Source organism: Marmota monax, unplaced genomic scaffold (assembly GCF_021218885.2).
Source record: "Marmota monax isolate L192 unplaced genomic scaffold, Marmota_monax_Labrador192_F-V1.1 WCK01_AAM20220418_F8-fsc00030, whole genome shotgun sequence".
Lineage (NCBI taxonomy): Eukaryota > Metazoa > Chordata > Mammalia > Rodentia > Sciuridae > Marmota > Marmota monax.
In genome coordinates this window covers 1,333,474-1,356,853 of record NW_026691988.1, presented here as the reverse complement: position 1 = coordinate 1,356,853, position 23,380 = coordinate 1,333,474, and the positions used below count along the sequence as shown (strand labels likewise).

The 23,380-nt window shown below is 33.1% G+C and overlaps 1 protein-coding gene and 1 long non-coding RNA gene across 8 annotated transcripts in view; one reads left to right on the top strand and one right to left on the bottom strand.

Moving 5' to 3' along the window:
- Positions 1–21,836, bottom strand: part of Lama2 (laminin subunit alpha 2) — a 564,351-nt gene extending 542,515 nt beyond the window's left edge. For 3 of the 6 annotated variants that reach the window (XM_058581070.1, XM_058581062.1, XM_058581071.1), the window contains exon 1: positions 21,613–21,832. In XM_058581070.1, the coding sequence (XP_058437053.1) occupies positions 21,613–21,724 (112 nt within the window). In that variant the 5' untranslated portion in view covers positions 21,725–21,832. Of the gene's footprint in view, positions 1–21,612 lie in introns of all 6 variants that reach the window. The other 3 variants (XM_058581053.1, XM_058581067.1, XM_058581074.1) reach the window with 2 other exon arrangements.
- On the top strand, positions 12,335–22,909 carry LOC131424385 (uncharacterized). 2 transcript variants are annotated; one of them, XR_009227289.1, is made up of 3 exons: positions 12,335–12,426; positions 17,972–18,038; positions 21,315–22,909. It is a non-coding gene; the product is annotated as an uncharacterized LOC131424385 (long non-coding RNA). The 2 variants fall into 2 exon arrangements; XR_009227288.1 differs by lacking the exon at positions 21,315–22,909 and adding an exon at positions 18,292–18,893.
- Positions 22,910–23,380: the final 471 nt, after the last annotated feature.

Here is a 23,380-nt window from a genome sequence, read left to right as displayed (position 1 = left end):
TTCATGTCAATCAAAAATAAAATAAAATTAATGTTTATCTTCTCTTTTCTCATCACAAGCTAATCTTTCGCTTTACTAATAATGAAACTAAACTTAAGTTTGTGTTTTTTAATTCTCCATCCTTCCAGTTTCAAATCTGTCTTAACTCACCTGCCTTTCTCATCACCATAGCCACAAAACAAAATTTCATCCCCTTTATCTGCTTTTTTCCTGACCTGCTCATCAAAATTCTTCTCTTCTGTTGGACTCAAATTCCATCTCCTTTGTGATATTGCTCCTATACCTATGAGATGGAAAAATTTTTATTTCTTTAGAATCTAAAAACATTTTAATAACTTTACAAAGTCCTTTCCATATACATCCTGCCTGTATTAATCTCACTATATAAGATACATTTACTTTTTTCTTTACCCATACAATTCTGGAGGAAAAAAAATATTTCTCGCTCATCTTTGTATCTACAATGCAGAATTTTTATTATAGTACGTGTTCAATGCATTTTTGTTTAATGAATAAAATGGAACTTTTCTTCCTCTGTACCATTGCCTTTCCTGTGAGCACAATACATGTAAAACAGTGAAAAAGTGATTAACAGCCTGCTTTAAGTTAAACAAAATGTATTTATTCTGTTTTCTATGCCTCTGCAGCATCTTACAGAAGTTTTAAACTTGCCTGTCCCCTAGAAATCTTCCCACACAGAGTGAGCTTTTCATATTTATTTTTTAATTATCTAAAACAAAGGGAGGAAGTAAAGATATCAAATATGGTACCATCCCTTACCCAGAAAGTTAGCTTAGCAAATATACATGTTTCAGGATAAAAGCAAACAACACTAGACTAAAATCATACCTTTGTTTAAAAAAATTATTTGCTTATTTCTTATAAAATGAAATGTACACTTTCCATGAAACCCATTAATTCCAGTTTTAGATAAATATAAGAAATAAAAACATATGTCCATAAAAAAAGACTTGTATATGATTAGCATATGTCAACTTTATTCATAATAGTTAAAACTTAGAAACAGTCTAAATGTCACCAAGAGTCTGGTAAATTAAAAACTGAAATATGCTCATAAATTTAAAATCTTTTGGCAATTAAGAAGAATAAATATTGACAAGCACAAAAATATGGATGCTTCTATAGACATTAGAATAGACAAAAGAAGGCAGAACAAAAAACAACATAGTTGTTGATGTGCATAAAGGAAATCCTAGGACAGATGAACCAAAATGGGTAAGGGTTTGGAGGTTGTGGGAAGAGAATGCAAAGGGACAGGAAGGCATTCTGGAAAAAAGGAAAATGTTCTATTTCTTGACTGGGGTGCGTGAGTTTGTCAAAAGTTATCTACCTGTATATAGGTGCTGTTTTATTTTATATACATTATATACCAAAAGGTTGTTTTTAAAAAGTGATTTTGCCTTTACATCATACTGGGAACCTCCTTTCCTCAGTTATAGCATCATAACTGTAATAGTCTTACTTCTCAGGGAATCTCAAGAATATTTGAAACAAAAGAAATAAAATGCAGGACACATAATCAGTACTTTGATAGAACACCAGAAAAAAAAAGTTAAAGTTTATGAAAGCTAACAGGAGATCAGAAGTTTAAACTCAACAAAAAAACCTGTTTTCCAAATATGTCTCATTATACACATTTGCATAAATACATGTTATTCAAGTTTTCACCAAAATGCATATCAGAAAACAACAGTGGTTATGACAAATCAGTAATTAGGTTGGGGCCCTAAGTAATAGTTAACAGAAAGGCTGATTTTGAAAATAGAGGGCTGTACAAGACTCAGCAGTTACACAGTAGGAAACAGATCCAGAATATAATGCACAGTATAGAAAGAATTGGAAGTTATTTGGTTTATAGAACTGTGTACCATCATTCAAATGAGTACAGGTCAATCAGTTTTTAAGTGTACAAAATTGACTATTATTTCATTTAGTTTATTTATCCCTTAATCAATTAAAATTTGCATACAAGCCAAAGAAAACCATAAATAGTTTGGAAAAGGGGCATTATGCTCTTAACTCCCACACATACACAAGACTAATCTTAAACAGCTGTCTTTCTTTAACTAAATTAACAATGCTTATTACATCCTGGCTTCCAGATGCAGAACAACATGCTTCATGCTACTATGCCTAGTTTCTGATCTGGCAATCAGGCTAATCAACTCGGCAGGACATTCAGCCTCCTCAAACTTCTATCTTAGGAGACAGAGAGCATGGTGATTCTCTATACCACTTCTTGGTGAAATTGAAGTGCTTATTAAAACTATTATCAAGGGCATTTCCATGCCAAATTTGTTGCTGTAACTTATGAACAAGAATCCCTCAAACCAAGCTAAAAACCTAAGACTGTGGATGGCATGCTGATGAAACAGGAAACTGTCTTTCAAGATGGTTACTAACACTGTGACCCTTTTCCCTCTAGACAGGAAAAAGAAAGCAGAGATGTAGCAATGGTTAAGAATAGAGACAGTCCCAGTAGCTCAGGAGACTGAAATAGGAGGACTGCGAGTTCAAACACAGCCCCAGCAAAAGCAAGGTGCTAAGCAATGCAGTAAGACATTGTCTCTAAATAAAATTACAAAATAGGGCTGGGTATGTGGCTTACTGGTTGAATGCCCCCGAGTTCCATTCCCGGTACCCCCACCCCCCAAAAAAAGAACAGAGATAGTGGGTGATTTGGACCTGGATGAATTTAAAGCTCTCCTCCCATGAAAGTGAATGGAGTAGATGTATCTTCGACTTTGATCCCTGAGGCTCAGATCCTTGAGGAAACGGCGATTCCAGAACTGGTGGCTTTTACATGATTTTAGGGCAATCACCCCTTGGGTCTGTCTATCAGGACTCCTTTGGGCTGAAAAACACTTATCTGCAGCTGCATATCCATCTGTGAGATCCTCTAGGGATGGATGAGAAGTTCTCAGAATCAGGCCTCTTAGAATCAAAGGCCACCAACTTTATTCCACAACCCTTCAGCCCAGATTCTTCCTTTCCCCAACCCCCATGGCAAATCCCAGAAACACATAAGCTAGGAAAACATTGAATTTATCTTAGTTTTATCCAATAGCTGAAAATACACCAAGAAATATTTTTAAATGACTTCAGAAAGAAAAAATAAATAAATAAATAAAAAACACCATTAAATCCAACAATGGAGTTAAACAGAACTCTTCTATATAACAACTATGTAAATCAATGGTAGTTTCTTTAAAACAGAATTGAAATTGCACATAATGCATTTTAATGCAGAATATACAAAGACACTAAGATATGTAATTCTACTAAATGTCAACGATTCTGGAACTCACTTATTGTGGTGTCAGATATAATGAAATTCCTTTTATATAGAAGTAGAATGGAAGTTTAAAACTATGTCAATGGAATGTAATGCACAAAAAACAATTCCAGTAATAGTGAATGTATTATTTGAAAGAAATCTTGAGATGATGATTTCACTCTAAGTCTCCCATAGCCTTCAAATAAACAGAACTCATAGATTTTAACATCAATATTTTATAAAGTGAATTACAATATATTAAATATTCTAGTATATAAAACCATACACAAATCTATCATGGAAGTACAAAATATGTTAATGTAAAATTATAGTGTGCATTCTAATTTGTTTCCAGTCATATTTATGAATAGAATGTAAAAATCAAACAAGTAAACACATGAAGATTAACAATATCTTAAAGAAATAAGATGAAAAGATATTTCTCTGATAATGTGAAAAAACAGCAGTTTTTAACTAAGTTTTAAAATATATTATAGGTTATCGATACATTCAATTTTCAAAAATCCTAATGCTATCATTTTTAAATGATATTATACTGCTGCAATTTTTGTATTGGCTTTCTCCTTCAAAAAAAAAATGCTGCTTTCCATGTTGGAGTGAAGAATATACAGAGAACTAAAATGCACGACCAGCATTTAGGATATGCAGGATTCCATACCTTCTTATTTTTATAAGGACAGTTCATTTTTAGCATTGGCCACCCCCCCCAACTCCACCTATAGGATGTAGTGGTATATACACAAGACTCAAAGGCTTTGTGGAGAAATAGAGAAACGATGGTGAAAAGATAAAGCCCCTTGATGACAAAGGCAACACAAATGTCAATGTGATAGGAATATGGTAGAAAGAGAGATTTTGACTGAGATCATCGGATAGGATTGGCCTTTATCTCCCATGGCAATAATGGTATGTTATATAAACTTACCTAAATTCAGACATTTAATTTATATTGTATACATCAGCTTTGTGTCACTGTAATTAATACATTACACAGTTACTTATGAATTAAGAGGTTTATTTAGGCTTAGGGGTTTGGAGGTGCAAGTTCCAGATCAGGCCAATTCATTGGTATGGACCTCTGGTAACGGTGACACATTGTGGTGGAACCATATTTTAGAGTGAATGCTCACATTTCAAGCAAAGAGAGCAGGGAGCAGGGACAGCCAGGATCTAACAATGCCCACTGAAGGTAAGCAAACTCCTAATGACCTAAGGGCCTCCCATGGGGTACTACCTCTTACTGGTCCACAGCCCTTCCCCATACCACCACTCTGGGGAACAAGGTTTACACAAGCACCTCTCAGGACGTTCATCCAGACATAGCAGGCTCTAACTAAAATAGAAATTTTAAAGTTATACAAAGTAATTCAGACTTGAAAAATATTTAATTTAAAACAAAATTGCAAGTATATTAATAATTCTATAGTTGAATGCAGAGACTCTTCATTATTTGACTCGTATTGCTTTTTCAATCCATTTATTGGCTCTTTATTCATGAATAACACAATTCAAGAGAACAAAAGCTAATGAAGAACACCATTTCTCTATTCCTTTTAAATATTTCCAATTGAAGATGTTGTCATTGCCTAGTGAGTTCATACATCACTAGGTGTTCAATTAGTATTTTAAAAAAGAAGAAAACGCATATACTTTGGAGAAAAATTCTACCTCTATCATACTTTTAACACATAAACATGTTAATCAAGAAATAAAAATAAGAAAAAATAAAATATATAAAAAATAATAAACTTTACACTATGTATTATGATGGCTTGAATTAAAGGGACAGAAGTAATCAGACAAAGGTGGACTTATCAATAAGAACTTGAAGGAAATGAGTTTTTAGCCCCATTTTAAAAGTAGAAGAAGAAAAAGTAGGGTGTTATAAAGATTGTTAAGGAAAGAGGACTGTTTTGGTGGTTTAAATAGTAAGGCATAAATGGGGAATTAATTTTTTGCAAAAAAAAAAGTTAGTGAAAACAGAATATTGAAAAAATAGGGAATTAGGACTTAGTAAGAAGGACTTAGTAAGGAAACTGGCAGGCAGTTTTGACTATTAGCTTCTCTGATGTGTAAAGTACCTGTTAAACTCCCAGTATCATCAATTTTTAGATTTAAACATTTAACTGGAATAATATATTTCATCAGTCCATGATCTTACACCTGTCCTTCTTGTCCTGGAAAATCCGGCTTGGTTTTCTTTTCCATATTGAGTAAATACCTACTTCTGATGGCATCATACATCTAAACTATGTTTATTTTGATACCTATAAGTATGAAATACACTTTTCTTCCTAAACATTAGCTCTTCCTTTCACCCTATTTTATCATCCAGTTTGTCTTGTGAATAACCTAGGTGCCAGAGCCCATACAATGCAAAGAATGCAAAACAGACCTAGGTCCTGCTCACAAAGTTCTTACCCCATCAGAAAAATCTCTCATTTGCTGAAAGCCCATCTCTGTCTTACCTGTTATTAAGGTTGTTTTCTTTAAGGAGAAGAATATAGTGCCATGCTTCTTAAACTACAAATCTCGTTTATTAATTCTAAGTATGTCACCATTTTTATTATTAACACTAAGGAAGAGATCACATCAAAGTTAAATGCCGTTAAACCCTTACTGGAAAGTTTTAAGGGTAAAAAAAAATCTTAAAAAACAAGATAATTGAAAGTAGATCCATTTTCTAAAATATTTTGGTCATTGCTAAGTGGAATGGATAACAATGCCGTGTATCTATATCTACATCTATACTGTGTTTCAGTACTTGTGGAAATTTATAACTTATAAAAAATTTATCCAGACTACAAAGACATTCATTAGGTGAAAAAATATGTAAATATTTTTGAAAGGTTTATACAAAAAGGATGTTTTGTTCATGCAGGTGGGTTTTTTGTTTGTATGCCTTTGTTTTGTGTTGTTTTTTGTATGCCTAACATACATATATCAGACTATCATCTGGAGATAAAAAAAAAAAAAAACAAACAGGAAAAATAAAAGGTAAAAAAACCCTACCATATCATTATAAAACTTACTTAGTTATTAATTTCTGTTAAAGAGCTAAGGCTCTAAAGAGAGGAACTAGTTGATTTACTACCTTTCTAGCTTTCTGTAAGAGCAATAACTCTTGAGGTTTAATCTAAATTAGGAGTAGATTGGTCATCTAACTCATTACATAACTTGAAAATCATAAATGAGAAAGATTCATTACATAGATAAATTCAATTTTTATATAACCCATGGAATTATGTATGAAAGAACGCAAACACAGTCATGTGTTAATTCAAAATATTGACATACTGTGTCTCCTGTGCTCTGGACATGAAGGTCCTTCTACAATAGAGTTGATATTCTGATGGCAGAAGAGACAGACAACAAAATAAAAGATAGATTATTCTAAATAAATATTAAATTTATTTTTAAATCACAGCAGGGAGATGAGTATATAATGGGAACTACTTTAAATTGATACTCAGGAAAGGTCTCTCTAGGAGATGGAATCGTGATACTGAGAAGACAGCCATACAGGGAACTGAGGAAACAATATTCTGGACAGAGGACCCGCAGGTACAAAAGTTCTGAAATGGAAATAAGCATGACATGTTTCAGAAATGAAAAGAAGTCCAAACTGCTCCTGTAATATTATAGAAAAACAGAGAAATAAGAGAAAAATACATGGGGCTCAGTCCCAAATAGCCTTGTAGGCTAAGGAATCTAGACTCTATTCTTCTTGAAATCGGAATGCAATGAAACTTTTAAGGGGAGGTAGATCTAATATGATTACTCTTTTCAGAGCTCACTCTGGTTGTTGCTTAGACAATGGATTGTAAATAGTGAAAATGGAAAACAGGAAGTGCAGCTGGGAGCCTGTTGCAAAAGGGAGAGCCTTGGTCTAGAAAGCAGTAGGGTCCAAAAGATGTGGACGGATATGGAATAAACTTTGATAGTGTGGGTGACAGACACTGGTGATTTGAATGTGGGAGGGGAAGGAAAAACAGAAGTTAATGTTGACATCTAGGTATCTAATTTTATTCAGTGGTGGATGGCGGTACCATTTTCTCAGTTGGGGAAAGCTGAGGGGAGAAGGGTTGAGGTAATATGAAGGACACATGTTCCGTACTTGAAAATATTAGCTTTGAGAGGAGTAGTAGGCAAGAAGACGTCTATTATTTTCAAAACCAGGATAGCAGCAACATACACCAGACTATGACTAACCTCTACTCATTCTAAAACAATTGACAACAAAGCTAATTCCTTGATGGTTAAGTCAAAGTCTGACTTGTCATGCTGAGAACACCATTGAACATGAACATGAAGTCTATCCTTGATGATTTGCCTCTGAACACAAACTGGGCACTTAACTCCTTTAATCTCTATATTATTCTCTAAGAAAGGTATTATTATTATTATTATTATTATTATTATTATTATTATTGGAAACAATGAGGTTCAAAGAAATTATTCAGATTCATTCAGTCAGCAAGATGAGAATCTAGAACTCATACCCCAGAAATCTAATTTCAAAATGGGTGTCTTTAATGCCCACCCCAGCTGAACTTCCAGTGGGGCTCAGTCACAAATAACCTGATAAATTAAGGAAGTATGACTTAGCTGTACTTCTAATACAAAGCCACAAAACTAGGACTATAGCTCTGTTAACCAATAACCAACCAGGTTATTGGTTATAAGATTTCCATTGCAATCCATCAATCTCAAAGGGGAGTAATTGAATGGTACTTTGAAGGGAGTTATAAGCATAAACAACAATATATTTGTAAAAGTTCTATGGAAATAAAACACCACCATCAACCAAGAATATTATTTACAGAAGAGCCTTCCCTCGGAGATGAAGGAAAAATACTTCTGAAGACAAAGTAAAACCAGAATATCCATTATTGTTAAACCAGCCATCTTAAGAATGCTTGAGTATCCTATATCTAAAAGTAAAAGCATGATAACTACCAACATCATGGGGCTGGGGTTGTAGTTCAGTGGTAAAGCACTTGCCTCGAACATGTGAGGCACTGGGTTGGATCCTCAGCACCACATAAAAATAAACAAATAAAATAACTACCAACATCATGAAAACACATTAAAAAGAAAAGTCACTGGTAAAGCAGACATAAAATGAAAAAGAGTCATACTCTGTACAAAAACCACAAGACCACAAACATAAACAGTAAGAGATGTCTATGCCTATAAAGAATGAACAAAACAATCAGAAAACAACAAAATGGCAGGAATAACTTCTAACTCATCAGTAATAACTTTGAATAAAAATGGATTAAATATCCTAATTAAATGATACAAACTGATTGAATAGATGGAAAAAGAAGACCCAATGCACTACTTCAAGAGACTTCACTGGTAAAGATACACACGGACTAAAAATGAAAGGTTGAGAAAAGATCCTCTGTACAAATAGAACCCAAAAGGGAACAGAAAGAAATTCATATCTCAAGAATCAAGATACTTTAAAGTATCAGGATAAGACACTATGAAACTACTAAATAAAAACAGGGAAAATACTTCAACACATTGGGTTAGGGAAATATTTTTTTTTTTATTAGATCAAAAAGCACAGGAAACAAAAGCAAAACAAGATACATGGGTTTATATCAAATTAGGAAGTTTCTTCACAGCAAAGGAAACATTTGACCGAATTAAGAGATAATCTACAGAATAGGAGAAACTATTGACTAACTAGTCATTTGAAAAGGGGTTAACATTCAGAATATATATATATATATATATATATATATATATATATATATATATATATATATATATAAAAGAAACTCAAACAACTCAACAGCAAAATATGAATAATCTGATTAAAAAATGGACAAATAACCTACACAGACACTTCTCAAAAGAAGTTATACAAATGGCCAACAAGTATATCAAATTCATCACTAATGACCAGGGAAACAAATCAAAACCACTATGTGACATCATTTCACTCTAGTTAGAATGGCTATTATCAAAAACAAAAGGAAATCATGAATGGTGAAGAGGATGTGGAGAAAAGGGAACTGAGATATACTGTTGGTGGGAATGCAAATTAGCAGAGCCATTATGAAAAACAGTATGACCATTCCTCAAAAATTGAATATAGAACTAACATATGATCCTGACATTTGCAGCAACATGCATGGAACTGGAGGATGTTATATTAAGTACAGTAAGCCAGGCACAGAAAGATAAATACTGCATGTTTTCATTCACTATCCAGAAGTTTAAAAAAAAAGTCAGTCACATAGATGCAGAGAATATAATAGAGGTCACTGGATGGTAGAAGGCATAGACAGAAGGGAATAGTGAGAGAGGGAAGCTAATGGGTTCCAAAGCACAGTTAAGGTTCTAAGGTTCTATGTCACAAAAAGAAATTATAGCCTACAAAAATCAATTGTGCATTTCAGAATAACTAGATGATAAGAGTTTGATGGTTCCTACACATGGAAGTAACAATATTTGATGAGTTATAAATGCTAACTATACTGATTTGATCTTTACACGCTGTATCTACAAACTGAATTTCATTCCTGTACCTCTGAAATACAAATATTACATGTCAATGAGAAACACTAAAACAAAATTTTAAAAAGATATTTGATTGACAAAGAGATGACATACTCTTTCCTTTTGTTTATTTCCTTAGGCAAAAGTGTTACAAAATTAAAAAAAAAAAAAAAAAAAGAGTCATTTTTGTAGTAGTTCAGTTCCAACTTTGCCCTTGGGCTCACTTTGAACCCTAAGGACTAAGTTAATAAATTCATGTTAAAACTTGCTCACATCAGGGGTGGGGATGTCATGCATGGGCCATGTTTAAAGGCTTGGGTTTGATCTCAGAACTGCAAAAAATAAAAAATAAAAACCTAAATACATTAGGAATAATACTTTTTGGGGAAATATATTTTTTACTCCAAAAAGTGTCTGACAAATTATAATTTTTGATTCTTAGTTAATTGATAGATATTTTCATGGAAATAAAGTAATTGTGTTACAAAAAAAATGATCAATAATTATATTTAAACTTGCAAATGAAAATAAAATCTGGAAAATCTTGTCTCTACCACTGTGAGATTAATAAGTTCTAATATTTAAAGACTTTGCTGATTAGATCAGTGATTATATAAAAATATAATTTTAAAATGTTTTAAAATAAAACTTGTTAATTTCTGGGTGATCTGCATAACTTAGTGGATCAATATGTTCCAAATAATCAGTGAAAGATATTAGAACACATGAATAAAATTCTTTCCAAATGCAAGATAAAGCAGTGAATTTTAATATAACAGTACAAAAATATCACTGACATAGGTTTAGATTTTCTTGGCATCATTCCTAGATATGTTACTGTATAATTCTTTATAAACTTAAACCAAATAAATATATAATAATTTGAATTAAGAGACAAAAATGAGAACCTAGTTCTCTTCTACCAAACTAGACTTTAATTAAGGTATTTAATTAGGTTTTATATATAAAATTATTTTCCATAAAGCTATATAATTTTTGTCAACATGTAATTGTTACATTACTATTATTTTATTAACAAATATTTTTCAAATTTTCCAACTCCAATTTATATTACAATAAAATAGTAAATATAAGCCATATATAAGTTGGTTTCAATTATTTTTAAATGTATAAAGGAATCCTGACTCAAAAAGTTAGAGAATTCCTGAGCTATTATTATTATTTTTATATTTTCACTAAATATTTAAGATTTGTTCTTTATTTGTAGAAAATTAATATGTATTTTTCAGATACCAATTTTGTTTTTCTGTAGTAATGTATATATGCTTTCAAAATATACAATGCTTTGTGTATAATGCTTACTAAACAAATAATTTGCATCATGTTTGAAAACCATGTGCTATATGCTTTTGAAAATATATAACTAAATATATTAAAAGCTACTAGGGGGAAGGAAATCACAGCAAACCTTCAATTCATTCAGTAATGCCTAAGGCCAGCCTTGTCATTTATTATATTATTAAACATTATTATTAATAATGTTCTTTATATGGCATATTTCATTTAGCCCTTCCAGAAATCTCATGAGATAGATTTAACAGTCTATTGCCATTTTTTAGATCAAAAATTGTTTCAGAATCAATGACATATACAATGTTTATAATATATTTTGGGATGGCTGGTGGCAAGACTTTTATTCTAAAGTTCCAATTGCAAATCCATTGATATTTTTCTAATTTATCAGAATAAAAAATTAAACAGTTGAACATTATATATTCAGTATGTTTGAACAACGTTTTTGATGGTAAAGGGTCTATAGAAAGTGTTTTATCTGAATATTCTTGAAAATTCAATATTCCTAATTTTAAAAATCAATTTTCCCTAAATATGTTAGGTGTTGCATGATTTTCCGAGGTAGTTTTTCTTTTTCTTTTTTTTTTTTTTGAAATTTGTCATTATATTCAATACACAGATTAACACCCTAAAAATTGTTGGTATTAAGTAATGTGTTTTAAGAACATTTTTTTCATCTTAGTGGTTATGGAATATCAATATAATTTCTTTATATTGAGAGTTTTCCTATAATCCAATTGGGCTTCCATTGAAGATCACTGAAGACCATCCTAAAATAATATTGTGTGTCAAATATGATAAATTGTCTTCTCTACCCAAGCAGGTGTCAATAAGGACATATGCTTCATAATAACTAACTAAACTTTATGGGACACTATGTGCCACACATTTTTCTAAACTCATTACATATATTAAAGGAAAATTCATTATGTTCATTAAAGGAGTTCTAAAACTAGAGTTTATCAGTGCTTAATAAATGGATGCTTATTAATGAGAGTCTTAAAACATAATTTCAATTATCTCAGTTGAAGTATAAATAGCCAGGAAGAATAGCTAAAATTTCCATTGTGTAGCCTGTTTTAAATCACTTTTCACACTGAGCTACTAACATAACTATTAGCTAATTATAGGAACTTGTCTCTTCTTATCTCTGTTACTGACTTGGGTAACTCTGACAGAATTCTTCAACCCCTCTACAATGAGTTAGTTTGCCATCTATAATCTCTTAAGGAATACTCAAAATTTAGAATATTTTGATCTTCTTAAGCAAAGAGGTGAGTCATATGCACTACAAATATAATTGTTGGGCTTTATGTTTGAATAATAAAGGAGAAAGGAAAGAGCTAATTATGTCCTGATTAACTGCCAATTATTTTCACGTGTATTTTCTAACAATTCTATTTCACTAAGAGGAAACTTAAACTCCATTGACTGAGTCCTTTGTTTTTCATTATTTAGTAACTTGGCAGTGAATCCATTTCTTACCATCTCCCATGTACATACTTTCTACTATTCAGTTACTTCCCTAATAGAGAAACGAGTGTGGAAATTGAAAGTGTAAGTAGGTATATGGTGATAAGTATAATTACTGTAGGCTATGCCATGAAGTTCAGAATAAATACTATTTATTTATTCTGATTATGATTGTGATAGAAATTCTAACTAAAACTGAATTCTTATATCTTTGTTTTTAAATATAGGACCAAATTCTTTCATAAATAATCCCAGTTGAATTTGTTATGCCACACAGTTGTAGAAAAGTGTTTCACTGAGCCAAAACATTTCTCAACACCATAATAATTTCTAAACTTCATTTTTTTAGGCATCTTGAAAATTCACATTTATTGAGACCTCATTACATGCTATGTTTTATAGTCTAAGTTCCACAAACACCTCACAACAAATCAATAAATAAGGTAGTGCCCCAAAATGACAATTGTACAGATTCATGCTGTCCTTCTGACTGAAAGTAACTGGAAAATATATGACAGGCAATAAGCCAGACAATTGTGACAGCTACATAGGCTTTTGAAAACACATATTTGATCTGGAAAACTACTATCTGCACTTCCATTTTGGGATAGAACCTTCTATATTACAAGCTATACCTTAAGAGTTTTAACACAATAGTTATTAGACTGAGAATTATTCCACTTACAATTTATCCTTTGGTCCGTAATCATTCACCAAGGCAACTAGAAATTCCAGAAATTCAATTCTTAGAGTCCCTTATTCTAGGATTTTTTTTGATACCAAAAAAAATCTAATGACTTAAGGAAACAAAAAACTAATGATCATGATACTAAACATACTAATTAGGTACTGTGATTGTTAAGCCTTAAATAATACACACATGATGTGCTCTTCACACATACTACATACCTACACATGCACACCCTCAAAGAATCTAAGAGGGTTGCAAAACTTTCTCTTAACTGAGTTCACTTCAGATGGAAGTCTAAATCTATTTATAAAGATAGCAAAGCTTTAAATTTCTTGATGATAAATTTTTAAATTAACCCCACTCTGGTATTTAGGTATATATGTTTTATTCTTGCTCTTTTCCTTCACTGAGATTTACAAATCGAGTATTTTTAAAAGAAACCGTTACATAATAAATATCATTATGCTTCTGACCCACTTAAGTAAGTTCTATAAGGTACATCACAAATGCCAAAAAAGAACTAATCAATACTTTCTTATAGTCCAGGAATCAAAGTCCTAAGAGTTTCAAGACTAAAATTTGATGAATGCTTTATGAATAGGTTTAACTAATGACATATGTGTGCATATATTTCTACACAGTTTTAAGTAGTTTGTGTTTAAATAAAGGTATCCCCTGAACGTTCCTCAAATTTCTTACTCTTTAACAATACTTAATGAATCTCTGATTTCAAATTAGACTAACATAACTCAGAAATGAAAATATTAATTTAAGTGTATTTTATTAAAAAGGATGAAGGCTCAGGATTCATAAAATCAGGAGGAGGGACATGATTTAGTTTTTTATTTTTTACTTTTGGTTTTGGGGATTGAACCCAGGGGTACTTTACCACTGAGCTACATACTCAGTCCTTGTTAATGTTTTATTTTGAGACAGGATCTTGATAAGTTGCTTAGGGTCTCACTAAGTTGCTGAGGCTGGCCTCAAACTTGTGATCCTCCTGCCTTCGCCTCCCCCATTGCTGTTTAGTTTCTAAATATAAAACTAGCATTGGAAATTTTATTTTTCCTTGACAAGTTGCTAGGAATCATAATTTTCCTGCTATAAAATAAATTAATTGAATCAATCTACTAAAAATCTTTGTTATGTAAGTAAAGGTTTTGATCAATGCTCACTTTATTAAATATTAATATACCAATCTACCTCTAGCACCAAAGACCAATTGAATGAGCAGCCTTGAGGTAGAGCACAGCTCAGTGGTCCACTGAGATCCTGGGACTATTGAAGTGCCTTTCTTAAATGCCAGACACTAAACAGGTCCTCAGTTTTTCATTATTGGGATTTGCATAGATTAACTTGCTATTGAACTAGAGGAAGCTTGTCACGGAAGGCTGGGGTTAGGAGTAATAACCCACTAATAGACAAACTCCAAGATATTTGTCTAAATGGTGTGTTTCCAAATAATGTAAGATTCCCACATTAAAATTCACATTAAAGATGATTTAAGGAAAAGAAAACATTTTTAATCTTTTTGGTACATCTTTGACAATGTCTTTAGCTTTGACTCAATATGGAAATTTGGATTGTCTCAAAACTATCTTTTGAGAGCAAGACTCACTAATTTTTAATAAGAAAGATTTAAGTGAAGCTTTGCTGTACAAATCTTCTTAAAATTTATAATAGTTAAATTCATTTCTTTTAATTGCCCTCTTTTATTCACAAGCAGATACTAAAGAAACAGTAAGGAAGGGAGGGAGGAGGGAAGGAAAGAACAGAAAAGCCAAGCAATTTTCTTCATGTAACTTTTGTTCTAAATGACAGAATTAAATCATGCCAAAATTGCATTACTTTAGTCCAAAGGTTACTGTAAGACTTAGAGTGATCCTTAAAGCAGTTATAAAAATCGAAATGGAGCATAGAATAAGCTTCTGATTGTAAAAATGGGTAACATTTCAAAGTCCATTTCATAAAAGAAGTCATCAGATCAATACATCACTGTGCCACTTTTAACAATAGTGTCTAAACTTTAGCTTTGATATTGAAATGGATAATAAAAAAGGGAACTTCAATATACACGTAGGTCCATGTGGGATTGTAAGTAACTTACTTTTTGTTTTAAAGTACACACTAGCTAAAACTGCTCTAAGAAACTATGACATGTTTCCAGATACACTGGGGGGAAATAAAAGGGCTTGCACTCATGCTCTTACTGAGGTACTGACTTTGTATTATGAAATAGTATTGAGAGATGACAAAAAGAAGAAAAGCATCCAAAGATACATTTGAGATTCACGGTGAAAAGACCTGAAGTTGAATGCTCTGAAATGTGGAGCCACTTTAATATCCTCCATGAATGGAGCATCTGAGACAAGAGACGGCCTAACATAATCCTACCCTTAGACTGTTGCTTGAGTCCCAGGGATCTGGGCCTATTTGAGAAAGTACATAACAGTTGTGACTTCATGCATTTATTAAACTCTGCTCAAAATTTTCCAATACCTTCCCATCTCACTAAGACTATAAGGCAAAATATTTACAATGTTTAACATGCTATGTAATCCAGCTCCCATTACTTCTCTAATCCTTCTCACTGTGCTGTAAATTATAAATCTCTTCCCTGCACAGAAATTACTCTTCCACATGATGTCTGTATGAATGACTCTCACATCATAATCAAGTGTAACTTAAGTGTGAGCTTCTCACTGAGCCTAACTTTACCAGTCTTTTTAAAATAGCAAACAGTCTCTCTCCTCTCCTAGAACTCCTGGCTTCTTTACCCTACTGTATTTGTTTGTCTAGAACATTTATCACTCACTACATTCTATATAATATACATATTATCACTTCTTCATTATATGCCTGTTACCTCATCTCCATCACAACAAAATATAAGCTCCACAAGAGCTTCACATGTGTGTGTGTATGTGTGTGTGTGTGTTTTACTCACTGAACACATTAACCACATTCCAGTACACCCAGACCTAATCCCATCTATTTCATTCACAAATTCTGATCTTTAAATTCAGTGTTTCCAAAAAGTAAAGCCCAGAATTAGCTTAGTTTCAGTCTATTTGATGAACACTAAGCTTGGCACGAGTCTTGAGAACCACATGCAAATTCATTTTTGTCTTTCTCTAACCTCTATCTTGTTTTCTCATTGACTGCACCTGGGATTCTGCTTAAACGCCTGCTTAGGCTACCCAGTTTAAAGTTTTGAGTTTATACAAAACCTAAGCCCCAATTTTCTAGATTAGAAGCTAAATAATCTGTGTGGCCACTGAACCTTTCCTTCTGATGTTTTTTTTATACAGTCTACAGCTACTAACAGAGTACATACTGAAAAGTTTACTGGACAGGTGACCTGAGGTTAGTTTCCCTATTCTAGATCTCATTAGGTATCAATCCTCCCACTTACATTGTGACCAGTTATTGTGAACATATTCTGTAATCCTACAACATATTATGAAAGAAAATTGAGACCCAGAATAAAGTTTAAATATTAATAATTCTTGCTAAATCTGTTTGGACCAAAAGAATTGCTTCAGTCTCAGAGGTCCAAGTTGAAATGTCTAGTACATTAGTCATTGTCAATGAATGATTAGTATTGAGCAAATGCATAAATAAACCAACAGTGACAATGTTCTGCTTTAGATAAATGGGGACTGAGAAAATTTTAAGATGTGAAGTTTATGAAAAAGGAAACTTTTCTGAGTCATAATTTTTGCAGTATACTACAAAAGTTCAAGAAATCCTACTAATTCAGAAATTCTTATTATTATTTAATACCTCCTATGAAATTCAGATTTATTTTTTTTCTTACAATGGTCATATCTAACTAGAACACTTGAAATATCTATTTGAGCTTTAAATGATTATATCTGCAGAAGGTGAAAACTTTACTTATTATAAGTGCAGGTGATGATTTCCCCATATTTTAGCAGCTAGAGTAACTGAAGTGAGTTGAGGAAGAATTGGCAAAGCATATGCATATTTTTCATACTACCCAGCAACTCTTGATAGATTCAGCTCATTACTTTGCATGAAATCCTAGGATAGAAAATCCTTAGAAATAACATAGAAATCTGTATTCACTGATATGTAAAATAAAATATAAAATTAAAATGTATACAAATTTTATTAATTCTTCCATATCTATAATAGTCAATTTTGAATATATTCTTATCAGCCATACCTTTTATCTGTTATGAATCATTTCTACTAAAATAGTAGGTCAATATATAATAAATAAGTCAACAGTTATAATGTAGCAAAAGAAAAAATAAAAACATAATGATTTTAGGTTTATGATCCCACTGAACCCCTTGAAAATTTCCTAGGAAATTTATAAACTGTTCTTATATAACACAGGATGTTTTAAAATCATGTAATTGGTGGTGAAGTGAAAATTCATTGCTAAATGTTTAAACATTCTTGCCAAAAATGTGTGAGGATTGTCTCAAACATGTTTTCTATTTTAAATTTTAGAAGGCATCCAAACACTCATTTTAATACATTTAACATTAGCTTGACATTTATAAGAATTTGGAAATTTAAACGCAAGTATACAATCCAAAAACAATAGATTACAATACTAGGACTTAGTATTGTAATTACAAAAAAGAACTTAGACTTAATGCATCTCAACTTTTTCTCAGCAGAGGCATCTCTTCGTAAAGCATCTCTGCAACTGCACATCTGATTGCAGCATGGACATTTCCAGAGGTGAGGGTCCCAAAGACAACCCAGTTGTTGCATGCTGCTCAAAGTGGGGAGTGGAGGAGAGTGGAAGGGCGGGGAAGAGGCAACCTTTTACTCCATTTTATTGAACGTAAACTTTCCTCTTTGTCATATTCTTCTATGGAAACCTGTTCAGGCTTCAGAAAGGACAGTTTTGTCCTTCTGTCATGTAACAATCCTTCTAAAACTCTGAGGATTTCTTTTATCATTATCTCTCCCTAAATCTTTTCTTCGTCAGGTCAAAATGCTTTCCTTGGAACATACCTCCTCTGAAAAGCTTTACAGACCCTTGACTCTTCTATTTGCCTTCCTCTGAATTTATTCCTATTTGTCAATGAGGTACCTAAATGCATTGACCAGACCTGTCTGCATCAATGAGCTCTGTATGAAAGCGAATTAAATTTTCTGTCACTATGCCATACTATATGTTCATATTACACTTGCTACAACTCTAACTGGCCTTTCTCATCCTCTCTTTGATTCATCCTTGTACATGTAAAGGACATCATACATTTTCTGAAGAGGTTGTATAGAATTATTTAACTCCAGTTAAGAAAAATAAAATCAGATTCATGTAAGCTTAGTTCACAGTCCAAGCTGTGAAGACCTCTAAAATGGCTAATCCTTTTATTCACCAGCTTGCCACTTGCATCATATTTGGACAAGTTGACATTATGATAAGCATGGATTTTATGTCTGCCATAAAATCATTACTGACAGTTGAACATAAGAAAATTTCTGTCACACTACTTGAGACTTTTCTCCAGATTGACCATGATCCACTCTGCAATGTTCTTTGCAAACTACTTTCACTCAGTTGCAATTTACCCACCATTATGCTCCCACTTGCATGTGTTATTCACAAGAAAATTAGAAAAAAAAGTTATTCACTGCCTTGCTGAAATGTAGAATCATTGACTATGCTGTGCTCCTATTTTGTTGATCTTAAATCTAGTTGTAGAATTTCCTTGGACTGCCACACTTACTTATTCAGTGTTATTCATTCTATAATTCAGTATTTTTTAGAAACCACATGAGATTTTAACAAAAAAATTAAAAAGCAAAAAAAAAATCTGGTTAAGTTTCTAATTCCATTACAATATCTAAAAATTGTTGCTACACATCAAAATCCTTAATAAATTGGCCTGGTACTATAAAGGAAAACAGAACTCCTACAAAGTTAGTGTTTGGTCAGGAAGGTCAGTGCTAGCATCTATAATCGAAAAACAGTTGATGATAGGCAAGAAAATACTTGTCTAACTCATTTCCAATGATCCTCACTGAAAGCTTCCTTTAATCAATTAATACCATACCACCAAAAAGCAAACATGTCAAAATAAAAAAAAAAAAAAAGGGAGAGAGAGAAAAAGGAAAAAAAAGGAAATAAGGAATTTTGAAACCATAAAAGAGAAATTTTAGCATAAAAAAATCTGGAAAGTGATTGTATTTGTTTAAAATTAAGTTATTCTTATCAGTTATGGAACAAGTTACAGCTACTTAAAACCTCAATTTTTAAATTGATCCTAGTGGAATAATAAGTTGAGGGTAAAAACAGATCATGTTATAAAAGCCATTTCAAATTATAAAGACCTACAAATTTAAGGTGTCACAAAACATATTTTATATGTACTTTTTTTTAAGAAAGAGAGAGAGAGAAGAGAGAGAGAATTTTTTAATATTTATTTTTTAGTTTTCTGCGGACACAACATCTTTATTTTTAATGTGGTGCTGAGGATCGAACCCAGCGCCCTGTGCATACCAGGCGAGCTCGCTACCACTTGAGCCACATCCCCAGCCCTATATGTACTTTTATTATGAATGAACTTCAACGATTTATTCTAGAGCTGACATCCAAATATATTGCAAATAGCCTATAATAATGATAATATATCTAATACAGAATACTGTAGTCTATGGTAGATTTTACATCATCGTTATTTTTCTCAAGATTTCTTATTATATAATACATAATAATCTCTCAACATTATGGCATTATAAACATTTCTGCATTCACTTTGCTATGCCTAGACTGTTAATTTTACCTCAGAAAAGGCAGGAGCACGTGTATGTGCTGGGAAAAATTCTCAGGAACCCACTTGCTCACTATTCTGCGTGCTTTAAGCTTCTGTCCTGTTCTAAGTGGACAGAAGGATTGGTGTTCTAGCCTCTCCTCTCTGCCAGATGCCTAACAGTAATGAAATACCGTGTATTATTAAAACACATCATGTAATTAAACAAAGATTAATAGTTTAAAATAGTATTCTTAAAGCAGCCATTAAAGATATTCTTAAAATCACTGTCTCAAAATCTTGTTATTTAAGCCACAATGACCCCATTTAACCTCTCAGGGAAGGAAAAGCAAAAAATAAAAGAAAAAAAAAAGTTATATAGTGAACTCAAGGTCATTTTTATTTTATAAAATATATAAACAGTGAGTTATTATTAAAGCGAGAAGATTAGGATATATTTTTCAATCCTTTAAAAAACAGTACTCCTAAAAAGTCTAGATTATAACAAGAACAACCATCAAAACTATGCGACATGGCTTCATTCCAATTAATTAGAAAAGGGATGACTATATTTCAAAACTTTAGCAAATTCAGCCTTATCCAAACTTCCCAAAGCTTAAATATTTTGATATTTAAAACAAAACTTATGTGTTTCTTAAATAACATTTTACTTTGACTCAGGTTTCCAATAGCAATGTTTTCTGAAATAATGTTACAAATTCTGTTTTAAAATGCTGCAATGTGCTTCTTTTAAAATTCCTGATAAAATAACACTTCAAAGTCTCCCAAGAGTTTCAGAAATGATATGCATATAAACATTGATGCTCCCATGAGAATAATTTAAGTTACATTAAATATAACTGTTTTCCAAAGCCCCCGAAGTGTATATCTGGTCGCTGTGTCTTAAAATACACAGGACTTAAAAGTCTCCTCTATATTTAAGCAAGAAAAGAAGCTTCACTACAACAAAAACAGGCTTCAGAGAGGGAACGTGATTATGGAAAAGGTGAGGCTGGAAATATTACTAAGAAAGAAGAAAAAAAAATCCACACACTTGACGACTTTACAAATCCCATTTAAATAACTGGAAACAAACTTGCTTAAAATTAAAAAAAGATGCATCAGCTGCCCTCCATAAAGTTCCAAGATGAACTACATCTTGGGGAAACCTTTCCCTGCAGGGATGGAATGTGATTTGGAGAAACTTTATTTTCTTTTTCTTTTCTTTTCTTTTTTTTCCCAATTGGAAAAGTTTGCCTCTTGGAAAGAGTTCATAAATCAGTTTACAGAAAGCACAGAGATAGCATGACCGCTTAGAAACAAATGAACAATGAAGAGCGCTCCACGTCCCTGGAGGTAATTCCCTCTACACGAATCTCAGGGAGTTGAACGTGAACTTGCTTCACTCTTCCTCCCTCTTTTCCGAAAGCGCACTCCCTGAGGGCAAAGCGAGAAAGCGGTCCCAGCCAGCAACTCTGGGAAGAAAGGACAAGTAAGGAGCCGCGCCCCTGGAAAGGATGCGGATCAAAAAGCTCCTGCCTCAACGGTACCTCTTTGCTGATGCGCCTGTGGCTGTCGACGCTGTGGGAATCGCTGCTCCTGGCTGTCCCCGAGGCCCCCAGTGAGCAGCAGGAAAAGGAGGACCCCGGCGGCCCCCGGCATCGTGGTGGCCCGGAGCGAATCCACTTCTCAGGAGCTTCTCAGAGTCACTCTGCCTGGTCCCCTGGTCCTGGTTTGAGAGCTGAGTGAGCAGCAGCTGCTAGGGAAGAGGAGGAGACAGCCCTCCCTGGCTTTGGCTCAGCCGCCGCCCGAGGGTGGGGGGAGAAAGAGGACACTCCCCCACTCTCCCCCTTCGCAGGCGCTCGGCCCCACAGACACCCAGGCTCAGGCCTTTAAAGGGTCCTCCTGCAAAGGCCGAATTTCCCACAGCGCGCCTTCCTCTGCGATGGGATCATTCCTTAGCCTGATCCATTACCTAAACTTCTTTAAAATTACAAAAGTTGTTGACACCAACCAAAGTACTTTGGGATCTGTGAAATCCCTACACATGGAAAACATTATTTGTGGCAAATCCATACAGTTAGGAACTCTGGCTCCTGAGAACGTCCTGGCAAAACTGCAGCTGTTGTGAATCCAGGTAATTCAAGACCCTCCCAAGTTTCCAGAGTTCCTCAAGTGGCCCCTGGGAACCCTGAACTTCAGGCCAGGGGATGGTATATAAGGTTGTCAAGGCAACAGAGGTTTGGCAAAATAAATTACGCCCCTGGATCTCCTGAAATGTTTCTCATCAATATAATGCTTAGAATTAAAGCTTTCCCCTTATTCCAGGAGACATTTATTTAAAGGATAAAAGTTTTGCAATGATTTCCTTTCAGATCCAAAGTTTCACTTCTTTCAGTCCTAATGTCTTCCCTTTAACTCAATTGAAGTGCATTTTTCCCTTCCTAGTTTTTATTTTAATATATATTATCATTATTATTTGCTTGTTATGGCCTAGATCAGTAGTTCTCATAAAATTTGAAACAGTTCTTTAAAGGGTTTAATGAAACTTGCAAGACGTCCATTTTCTGTTCAGGGATTGGGTGGACACTACAGTCATTAATGTGGGGTACAGTCAGGAGACTAGTTGTCTCTCAATGGACAGACAGTCCTACACTGTAAATTATCCCTCCTGGACTTCTCAATAAGCCACTGGATATTCATGCAGATTTAAAATAAACTTGTTATATTTGAAAAACAAATGTTTCATATAAATCTTCGATGTGTGATTTTTATTTTCCCAGATGTATCTGTAATATAAATTGAGGAAATACTGTATTTTGTCATTCTGTAGTTTACTAAAAGTTCTTAGGTAAGAGCTTTCATTTTACTATGCAGATATCCATTGAAACAGTATACCACTTCAGAAAATCACATCACTGGTAACAACCCTGCTCACAATATGAGTCCCCACAACATCAATGCCACATCAATTATGTTGACAGTGACTCTGGGAATAGGTGTTTCCTTCTGTTTAATTTTGCTTACGTAACTAAGGTATATTTATCTAAACATTTTCATATTAAAATCTTTCATGTAAATGACATTTTTATTTTTATAGATAAGATGCACTGATTTTTAAAGATATCCTACTGAAGTTATGATATTATCTATGAATTTTCTTTCAGTTAAATAAAGAGTTTCTAACAGGATTATCCATCATAGAGATATTTATATTCTTGACTTTTACAGTCAAATCTATAATTCCAAGTGTATTTTGATGTTGGCTTTGAAGTGAAGTCTAAGGTAAGTTCTTTTTTTCTCTTCATGCATATATAA